The following is an 11,630-nucleotide window of genomic DNA, read 5'->3' on the forward strand; positions in this document are numbered from 1 at the left end:
TTGTAAGAAAGATGGCACTCTGACTGTCACAAAATACTGTGCAGATTTGAAGGTCTTCATTGAGTTCACTAAATAGTCCCTTCAACCAAATAGCTTCTTTACAAGCCTCAGTAATCGCCATGTACTCAGCTTCAGTGGTAGACAAAGCGACTGTAGTTTGCAAAGTGACTTTCCAACTAATTGCACAACCTTTGATTGTAAAGACGTAACCTGTTAGAGATCTTCTTCTATCAGGGTCTCCAGTAAAATCAGCATCAACATACCCTATAACTCCATCTTTAGTTCTTCCAAACTGTAAGCAAACATCAGTAGTGCCTCGTAAGTATCTTAAAATCCACTGAACTGCTTTCCAATGTTCTTTACCGGGATTTGCCATATATCTGCTAACTGCACTGACTGCATATGATAAATCTGGACGTGAACAAACCATAACCATAGCATACAAGAGAGATCCCACTGCACTAGAGTATGGAACATGTGACATGTACTCAATCTCATCATTTGATTGAGGAGACAAGGCCAATGAAAGTCTGAAATGTGCTGCTAAAGGAGTACTAACAGGCTTAGCACACTGCATATTGAACCTGCAAAGAACTTTCTCAATGTACCCCTTCTGACTTAGGTACAATTTACTTGCTTTTCTATCTTTGAGAATCTTCATACCAAGTATCTTCTTTGCTGGTCCTAAATCTTTCATCTCAAATTCTTCACTTAGTTGGGCTTTAACCTTTCTTATCTCTCCTTTATCTTTTGCTGCTATCAACATGTCATCAACATAAAGAAGTAGATACATAAAAGAACCATCACTGTTTTTCTTAAAGTAAACACAACTGTCTAAACTACTTCTTTTGAAATCATAAGAGGTCATAAAGGAATCAAACCTCTTGTACCACTGTCTTGGTGACTGTTTCAAACCGTAAAGGGACTTTCTCAGCAAGCAAACATAGTCCTCTTTTTCTGAGACTATAAAACCCTCTGATTGTTGCATATAAATATCTTCCTCAAGTTCTCAATGCAGAAATGCAGTTTTTACATCTAACTCCTCAAGCTCCAAATCATGCATAGCCACAATACCAAGCAAAGCTCGAATCGAACTATACTTAACAACTGGAGAGAACACATCTGTGAAGTCCACTCCTGGAATTTGACTGTAACCCTTTGCAACAAGCCTTGCTTTATATCTGGGTTCTTCAACTACTAGAGTCCCTTCTTTCTTTTAAACACCCATTTACAACGAACAACCTTTTACCTTTAGGAAGTTTCACAAGGTCCCATGTTCTGTTTTTGTGGAGTGATTCCATCTCTTCTTGCATAGCAAACATCCACTTTTCTGAGTCTTCACAGCTAACCGCCTCAGAATAATTAGATGGCTCTTGATTCGCATCTATATCTTCAGCCACATTTAAAGCATAAGCAACTAGATCAACCTCGGCATACTTCTTTGGAGGTTTAATTTCTCTTCTAGTTCTGTTTTTGGCGATAGAGTATTGTGGTGAAGAAGCAACTCTATTCTCAATTTTTGTTCTGGCTTGAGGAGTTGACTCTGTATTAATCTGATGCTCCACCTGCTTTTGATTTTCTTTATTGGAAGAGTCTTTAAGAGATAAGTTAGGTAGCATAGCAATTTCATAAAAAACAACATCTCTGCTAATCACAACTTTTCTATTTTCAGGACACCATAACTTATACCCTTTTACACCAGCTTTATAACCAAGAAAAATGCATTTAATAGATCTCGATTCCAATTTTCCATTATCAACATGAGCATACACAGGACACCCAAAAATCTTTAAATCAGAATAATTAGCAGGATTACCAGACCATACCTCTTGTGGAGTTTTTTTCTCAATGGCAACGGGTGGAGATCGGTTGATCAAAAAACATGCAGTAGAGGCCGCTTCTGCCCAAAATGCCTTCGGTAAGTTGGCATTTGACAACATACATCGAACCTTCTCCATGATCGTTCTGTTCATTCGTTCTGCAATGTCGTTTTGCTGTGGAGTATGACGAACTGTCAAGTTCTCATGATCCCTTCTAACTTGCACAATCTATTAAACTCATCAGAACAAAACTCTAAGCCATTGTCTGTGCAGAGGTATTTTATCTGTTTTCCCTTCTGTTTTTCAATTATAATTTTCCAAGACTTAAATGCAGAAAACACATCGCTTTTCTGCTTCAGGAAAAACGCCCAAACTTTTCTGGAAAAATCATCAATAAAGGTTAGCATATAATTAGCTCCACCTTTCGAAGGCACTCTTGATGGCCCCCACAGATCAGAATGAATATACTCCAACGTTCCCTTCGTGTTATGGATTCCTCTAGTGAATCGAACTCTCTTTTGCTTCCCAAAAACACAGTGCTCACAGAAATTCAGTTTGCAAATTCCTTGCCCATTAAGAAGTCCTCTTTTGCTTAATTCTGGCATGCCATTCTCACTCATATGCCCTAGGTGCATATGACAAAGTTTAGTAATATCATCATCTGACAAGGAAGAGGAAGCGACAGCTGCATCACCAGTAACAGTAGAACCCTGTAAAACATATAACTTGGCAATCTTTCTCTGCCCTTTCATCACAACAAGGGACCCTTTGGAAATCTTTAAAACCCCACTTTCAGCTGTGTATCTGTACCCTATTGAATCAAGAGTACTCAACGAAATTAAATTTCTTTTCAATTCTGGAACATGCCCCACGTCACTAAGTGTTCTGACAACTCCATCAAACATCTTAACTTTAATTATTCCAACACCTGCGATTTTACATGAAGCATTATTTCCCATCAAAACAACACGTTCAGATACTGTTTCGTAAGTTGTAAACCAATCCCTATTGGGACTCATGTGGAAGGTGCAGCCTGAATCAAGTATCCACTCCTCGCTTACTTTAGAATCATTGACCGAAGCGACTAGAAGTTCACCATCGCTGTAGTCTTCTAAAACATCAACTTCACCGAAATTTTCTGGTTGTTTTCCCTTTTGATTCGTAGCCTCCCTTTTAATCTTATTTTGTAGCTTATAGCACTCAGATTTAACGTACCCTTTCTTCTTGCAGAAGTTGCAAGTTTTACCTCTGTTTGAAGACTTCGATCTACCCTTAGATTTACCACGAGGATTCCGTTCCTGTGTCCTACCACGATCATCATTAGCATTCCGATATTGTCTCCCACGAACAATGAGACCCTTTCCCTGATAGTCGGGTTTAACCACAAGATGTTTCATCTTATCATACGAGGTTAAAGAATCATAAACCTCATCAACTGTGAGAGACTCGCAGCTATATAAAATCGTGTCTCTAAAGGTTGAATAAGACGGGGGCAACGAACAAAGTAGAATTAACCCTAGATCTTCTTTATCATACTGAACCTCCATGGCCTCCAAGTTTGAGATAATTTCTTTAAACACTGTTAAGTGTTCGTGTACAGACGCACCTTCCTCCAAACAATGAGCATAAAGACGCTGCTTCATATGCAACTTGCTTGTTAGAGTTTTCGACATACATATTTGTTCTAGCCTCTTCTATAATGCAGCGACAGTTTTCTCTTTCATCACATCCTGCAAAATTTCGTTGGACAAATGCAGATGTAATTGTGTTAATGCCTTTCAATCCTTACGCTTCTTCTCTTCATCTGTTAATGTCGAAGGCATCTTATCTACCCTAGCAGGGCATCCTCCAGATCCATTTGTGCAAGAACTGCTTGCATCTTAATTTGCCACAACGCAAATCTGGTGTTGCGATCCAACAACGGAATTTTATACTTCAAAGACGTCATTACCGTGATCAAGATGAATAACCCGGAAGCTCTAATACCAATTTGTAAAAAAATAAAATAAAATAAATAAAATAAAGAACACACAAATTTTACGTGGAAACCCTTTCGGGAAAAAAACCACGGGTAGAGGAGAAGAAAATTCACTATGTCGAAAAATTTGAATCTAATACAAGAGGAATAGACTATGTCTATTTATGGCTTGCAAAGCCATATTCTAGTAGAATTTAAACACCTTATTCTAATCGATATAAAATAGATAGAGTTTAATAAGGTTTAAAAACCTTATTCTAAAATAAAATAAAAGAAGTTTAGTTCTATATGGATTTTACTTTTATTTTATTTTCCATCATATTTTATTTAAATAAGAATTTGGGTCACTTAATTCTAACATTTACAAAAATTGCGAAAAGCACAATGTAAATAGGGGATAACAAATTTATTTATACAGTTTGGTTTCCCTATGTCTACAGAGCCTAACTCAGTGAAAAGAATCCACTATCCTTAAATCAAATACAACCGGTATTCTAATTCTAACACACCCTAGTGAAGAATCCACACTCTTGTATCTCAAAATTGATGAGATTGTAATTGCAAAATCCTTGACATTTATAATTTAAATTTGACAATTAGAATTTTAGTTTTGGTTTTTCTTAAGAAAAGTTAATTTTTCCCATTGTAGAGCCTCGATTTTTTAAAAGAACTCACTCTATTAATATTTAAGGGTTCGAGAATAATGAAAAAAAATCATTTAAATGAAAGTGAGAAAGATTTAAACGTTAGATTCAGAAATCGACAAATCTTCTTAATTCAAATACACAAATACTAAATTTGATAATTTTTATTAATATAATTATCACAATAAAAATACAATTTTAAGAAAAAAAATTCAAATTTTTGTTCTGCAACAAAACTATTCTTCATAAATAATTTTAATTTTTCCGACAGATGGCAATTACAATGTTCTAATTTATATTAAATTTCACATACATTAGTGAATGCATCATTATAAAGCCATGTAGATGGTCAAAGAAATATGAATAATTTCATGGTTTGAATAAAAAAATCAAACAAAGTTTTTAGAAAAAAATTAAATGATAAGATATGTAATTAATATTTCTAATTTTCTAATTTATTATTTTATTTTTAATTTATAATGTCACATAATATATCATGGTATGATGTCATATGACATTTAGAGGTATTCATGAATTGAATTGAGTCGGATTCACACTAGATTTAATATTATTACACTTTATATTTGTTTAAACCCAAGTCAATCCAAAATATGAACCTAAAAATTTACCAAAGTCTACCCATATTTATAAAGTGATTAATCCAAGTCAATTTTAAGTCCACTCGTATTATTTTTTATTTAATATTTTAGATGGTTTTCATTTATTAAAATTTTAAGTTTAGACAACTTAACATAAATTTTAATGTTTACATAATTTGTGTATAATATATTTAATTTCATGTGATATAAATTACATAATATATAAATAAAATATATTACAAAAGTATAAAGCAGGTCAGGCCAAACTCGACTTTTGAATGTCAAAGTCTAAACCCAATTTATATTTTAAACGAATTTAATTTTTTATCCAAATATACATTTCGAGTCTTATACGTTTATTCAAATCTTTTCATACTTCAAAGAAAAGATTGAGACTGTTGAGCTTGAATAAATAATTTAATTCATAAACAAATTTAGTGGCATATGAGTAATGATACGACACCGAATATGAATATCACGTAGCTATTAATCTCTAATGGTTGGATAACAATTTTGATATTTTTGAGTTGTGAATCAATAATATTAAAAAAAACTCATATAATTAAGTAAATATCTACTTAATTTCTCTCTTTTTTTTTTAAGGCATCTAGAAGGCATGATCAGAAAAAAGCGAATCCAAGAAGAAAGAGGAAAGGATAAGGGCCTCTTTTAATGTATGCAAAAGTCTAGAAAGTGTAACACAAACAAGTGCTTGGGGACACACACCGTCACAAGCCCCCTCCCCCACCGCCAACCAAAATACTCTTTCTTCTCATCTTACCATTAGTCCATTGAATATAGAGCCACGAATATCAAGAACTTTCACATCCCATTGGCAACTTCTATCCATTTTTAAACAGCAAAAAATCCCATCCAAATCAATTCAATTATTCTTTATAGATTTTAATTTTAAACTCAACAAGCTAATAATCAAAGTTCTCGTAAAATTGAACTTCAATCCCATTTTTTAATCATATTTCCAAACCAAAAGGCAAGCAAACAAACCCTGAATTTTTTTAAAAGAAAAGTAATAAACAAAGAAGCAAAACCCTGTGCTTTGGGGACTGCAAGTGCAAGCTCGGTCGCAACTCTCAAAGCTGCATAGTGAAAATTAAAAATTCCTCTATTCCCTCTGCTTATTACCACCCACTTTCCCCAAAACCCAAAAACACATGCGCTCCCATTTCCTTTACTTTCCCCCCTCATCATCACTTCCACCAACGCTATCTTCCTCCTCTTCCTCCTTCTTCTTCTCTTCTTCTTCGCTTCTCAATCAGGTTTCAACTTGTATTTGTTCTTTTTTCTAAACTTGGAGCTGGTTTTCTTGATTTGGGTAATTCAGTCGGGGTAATAGCTTGCCAAAGATGATCACTTTAACTGACTTCTACCATGTAATGACTGCAATGGTGCCACTTTACGTGGCCATGATTTTAGCTTACGGCTCAGTGAAATGGTGGAAGATCTTCTCTCCTGGTCAGTGTTCGGGGATTAATCGCTTTGTTGCTCTCTTTGCCGTCCCTCTCCTCTCTTTCCACTTCATCGCCTCTAACGACCCTTACGCTATGAACTTTCGTTTCATAGCAGCTGATACCCTCCAAAAAGTTATGGTTCTTGGAATACTGGCAGTTTGGTCCAAGGTGAGCAAAAGGGGTTGCTTGGAATGGACCATCACCCTATTTTCACTCTCTACTCTTCCCAACACTTTGGTGATGGGCATCCCTTTGCTGAAAGGAATGTACGGGGAGTTTTCAGGAAGCTTAATGGTGCAGATAGTTGTCCTTCAATGCATTATTTGGTACACTTTGATGCTTTTCATGTTTGAATATAGAGGTGCCAAAATGCTGATATCTGAGCAATTCCCCGACACTGCTGGCTCTATTGTTTCAATCCATGTAGACTCAGATATCATGTCACTCGATGGTCGGCAACCTTTAGAAACTGAAGCTGAGATCAAAGAAGATGGTAAGCTCCATGTTACTGTCAGGAAATCCAATGCCTCAAGATCAGATATTTTCTCAAGAAGGTCCCAGGGTTTATCTTCAACAACTCCACGCCCTTCCAATCTGACCAATGCTGAGATCTACTCGTTGCAATCATCAAGAAACCCAACACCAAGAGGCTCAAGCTTTAATCACACTGATTTCTACTCTATGATGGCTGGGGACGCAACTCCAATTTCGGTGCTGCAGATGTTTACGGTTTGTCTGCCTCTCGAGGACCAACTCCCAGACCATCCAATTATGAGGACGATGGTACAGGCATGGGTAAACCAAGGTTCCATTACCACGCACAAGGTGGCGCAGGTGCAGCCCATTATCCGGCTCCTAATCCGGGTATGTTCTCTCCCAATGGGTCTAAAGCTAATACAAAGAAGCCTAACGATCAGGCTCCGCAAAAGGCTGAAGATGGTGGCAGGGATCTTCATATGTTTGTTTGGAGTTCAAGTGCTTCTCCTGTATCCGACGTCTTTGGTGGTGGTGGTGGCCATGAATATGGAGCAAACGAGCAGAAAGAGGTTAGAGTGGCTGTCTCCCCAGGGAAAGGTAGCTTTTAAGCACATTTTAATTTGTCTACTTCAGTCTGCATATATGATTTTGTTTTGTTTCCCCATTTAGATTAATGATTCGAACATGTGATGCTGCTTGTGTTTCGTTTCGGCGCAGCGGAAGGACATAGAAGAAATAACGAGGAGTACATGGAGAGAGAGGATTTCAGCTTTGGGAACCGAGGATTGGAACGAGAAATGACCAACAACCACGAAGGTGACAAAGTGGGGGATGGCAAGCCCAAAACTATGCCTCCTGCAAGTGTCATCACAAGGCTGATACTGATCATGGTTTGGAGAAAGCTTATCAGAAATCCCAACACTTATTCAAGCTTAATAGGACTCACTTGGTCTCTAATCTCATTCAGGTACAAATACAAATCATTGTTTTTGGCATCTGGTGGCTTTTCTTATAGCTTGTTGCTTGGTTTGTTTTAGGTGGAATGTACAAATGCCTGCCATAATAGCCAAGTCCATTTCCATACTGTCAGATGCAGGGCTTGGCATGGCCATGTTCAGTCTTGGTCAGTTCATTTCACCTTTTTCTTTTTCCCCTGTACTTGCAAACAAATACAATCTCTCTCAAGGAAAATTCTCCCCTACTTTATTAGTTAGTAGAGCAGAGCAATATATTCAAAAGAATAAAAATTAAAAAATAGAGAGTAATGAATGGCTTTATCATTATTAAATGTTGTAAAAAAGCAAGCAAAACAGCGTAAGCAAAGTAAGGGAAACAGTATAGTCATGACGATAATAAGTTGGCTATAGATTTCCATCTGTATAAAATCTTGAGTGTTTTGAAGAAATAAATTTGATATGATGCTGGGGGATGGTGGGGGTTATGATGAAGGATCCAAAAGAAGAAATGTTGTCAGAGACAAGCCGGTTCGAATTCGAAATATTTGTAAAGAGAGATGAGGTTTGAGTTGGAGTATGTCGGGGTAATGTGGGATGTGGGGGCAAAGGAATAGACATGGTTTTGATGGAATGGTGATGACAGGTCTGTTCATGGCATTGCAACCGAGGATCATAGCATGTGGAAATTCCGTTGCAGCTTTTGCCATGGGTGTGAGATTCCTTGCAGGTCCAGCTGTGATGGCAGCCGCTTCCATAGCTGTCGGACTCCGTGGCGTTCTCTTACACGTTGCCATTGTGCAGGTCACTTCCCTTTCTCTATCTTTTGCTTCTTTACTGTCGTTTCCTCTCCCATCTCTTTCTTCACCAACATACCCTATCTAACTTAACTATTACATAATCTCCAAAACTCACTGCCACAGCTTTTCTTTCTATTTTTATATTCTTAAATTGTGCAATCTTCAGATTCAATGAAACTGGGTACAAGTAGTCAGCAAACATTCATACAAAATCTAACATGTCTTATTTATTATGCATGTATAACAGGCAGCTCTCCCACAAGGCATTGTCCCCTTTGTCTTTGCCAAGGAATACAACCTACACCCTGATATTCTCAGCACTGCGTGAGTCTTTACCCTCTTTCTCCTTTCTTTTTTCTAATTTCCTAATACTTTTGCTTGTTCTCTCATGTTTTTTTTTTTGTTGGAAATGCAGTGTTATTTTTGGAATGCTAATAGCCTTGCCCATAACGCTTGTCTACTACATAGTATTGGGATTATGAAGGGGCCATCTCTAACCTAAATATCAACATTTTAATTAATTAATTAAATCCAATCCATGCCATCAAATTCAAACCCCGTTTCCAAAGCAAATCCTTAATCTTCCTTGTTTTTTTTTCCTAGTAAAATTTGTAAAATCTTATTCTGTAGTCAAAATATGAGGAAAATGAAATGCTTTTTTTTCTAGTTTGTTATAACTTTTGAGTTGTCTTTCGATTCCAATAATTTATGTTAGATACGATGGATGGGCCATACAGCTATGTTTGGTGGCATCAATGTTCCCAGCTTTTGTTTTTGAAATCTTAATCACAAATTAAAGTTGATTGGGATTTAATTTTCTTTTACTGAATTGTAGTTTGGATGATATCAACTCAAATTGGCAAAATATTTGTGCACACCTCATCATACATACACCACCAATCGAATCCGTATACTAAGTCTAAAACATTATTTTTATATTTCCATCATTTCAAATTAAGAAAACAGTGTAAATAGATTATTAGAAATATAATTTTCATTCTAATATTTCAAATTCACAGGTTTGTTAAAATATTTTTGAAATTCCACAAATTCATGTTCTCTGAGCATTAAAGAAAATGTCAACAGCATGTGAAGATTATTTAGGTTAAAGCATATTTTATATTTACTGTTCAGGGTTTTATTTTATTTTATTTCTTAAGAGTATACTTCGTTTGTATTATTGGATAGATTTTTTTTGGCACAGATTCAGTAATATTTACAGAACAGTACAACTTGACGTTTTCAAAACTGAAAGCAAGTGTCGTTTAAATTAATTGAGGGTAAACTATAACAATAATCACTTAACTTTGATAAAATAATAAAATAATTATTACACTTTAGAAAAATAACAAATTAGTTATTAATGTTATCAAAAAATAACAAATCAATTATCTATTAATATTTTTCGTTACAAGCCTAACGAAACAAGTGACATGATTTATTAATTAGTTGATGTGACTAGTTAGCTTACTACTTTGAACATGAGGAGGGTCTTAATTTTGTGGGGGAAAAGGGCCAGGTGGATTGGGCAAAAAAAAAGAAAAAAAAAGAAGAAGAACAATGAGAAGAAGAAAAAGATGTGACTACTCTTCCTTGTTGCCTTCCCGAATGCGCCCTAACCATTTCATGACCCTACTCTTCCCTGTTATGGTACCAAAATTTATACTAGACTTCATCATTTCAATTTCATCAGCAGTAACCAAATCAAAAGTCAAATTTGAAGAATTGGGATTCTTGTTCTCTTTGTTCTGTTGCAAATCGGTCGGCAAAAAACCAAGGTCCACATTCAAGAAATTTGGTGATTTCCCTTTAGAAAATTCAACGACAGTAACAGATTCATTCACTTGTGAGTTGAGAAAATTAGGTTTCCATCTTTTATGTACTAAATTTTCCTTAGTTTTATGAGAAAATCCACATGCAAAAGCAGCAGACGCATCCCCTATTTCCCCTAACCTAACATTAGGCTGTCATTGTCTTTTGGAATTCATGCTTAAAACCAACATTTTACACCACACCCTAACTTCTTTTTAATCAAACACAAAAATCAGCACAAACATGGGAACCAAAAAATTTACAACAAACAAATAAAACCCAAATCAAACATCATTCTAAACAACCATTAAATCACCATAAAACAATGTAAATTACAAGTGAACCTAGTAACAGGGGCGAAGGCAGAAAATATTTTTAGGGGAGTCGAAATTAAATTTTAATTTTTACGATAGTAGAAATGCAAATTCACCATTTAAATAGCTTATATATTTATAATTTTTAAAGGATTAAATTAAATTTTTATCATTTTTAGGGGGCCAAAGTACAATTTTACCTTTACTAGTTTAAAATTTAAAAAAAATCAAAAGGCCTAAATGGAAAATTTTCCAGTTTAGGGGGCCAGGGCCCCTGCCAACCCCCTGGTTACGCCCTTTCCTAGTAAGAGAGTAACAGTGGCTGAAAAATTTGAACTTTTGCATGTTCCCAAAATTGAAACAATTGCTAAGATGATTCTTCTTCTATTATCTGTAGCCCAACTAGGGTTCTTAAATTGGGGTTGTTTACACCATGGAATGACATGTTAGCTTTCCGTTATAGACATAACGAAAAATGGTGAAAAGTTTAGTGGCTGAAAATTTTGAACTTTTGCATGTTTCCAAAACTGAAACAATTATTAGTCTTCTTCTTGTACTACTGTCCAACCCAACTAGGGTTCTTAAATTGGGGTCATTTACACCATGGGATGACAGGTCAGCTTTTTGTTACAAACGTAACGAAGAATGGTGAAAAGTTCATTGGCTAATTTGTAACTTTTCAAAACTTAGTGACTCTTTTATTATTTTAACAAAAGTTTAGTAACTATTGGTTTACTGTATCCATTAATCAAATAAAAGTGAAA

The 11,630-nt window shown here is 35.6% G+C and overlaps 1 protein-coding gene across 1 annotated transcript; it reads left to right on the forward strand.

Annotated features, from left to right (window-relative positions):
- The first annotated feature begins 6,297 nt into the window (after positions 1–6,297).
- Positions 6,298–9,472, forward strand: LOC107942411 (auxin efflux carrier component 1-like). The gene is given in 7 exon segments (NM_001327464.1): positions 6,298–7,202; positions 7,205–7,584; positions 7,705–7,954; positions 8,025–8,110; positions 8,587–8,744; positions 8,988–9,064; positions 9,156–9,472. Coding segments are annotated over 7 exon segments (1,815 nt in total). The 5' UTR covers positions 6,298–6,405; the 3' UTR covers positions 9,223–9,472.
- Positions 9,473–11,630: the final 2,158 nt, after the last annotated feature.

This window comes from Gossypium hirsutum, chromosome A09, assembly GCF_007990345.1.
Source record: "Gossypium hirsutum isolate 1008001.06 chromosome A09, Gossypium_hirsutum_v2.1, whole genome shotgun sequence".
Classification (NCBI taxonomy): domain Eukaryota; kingdom Viridiplantae; phylum Streptophyta; class Magnoliopsida; order Malvales; family Malvaceae; genus Gossypium; species Gossypium hirsutum.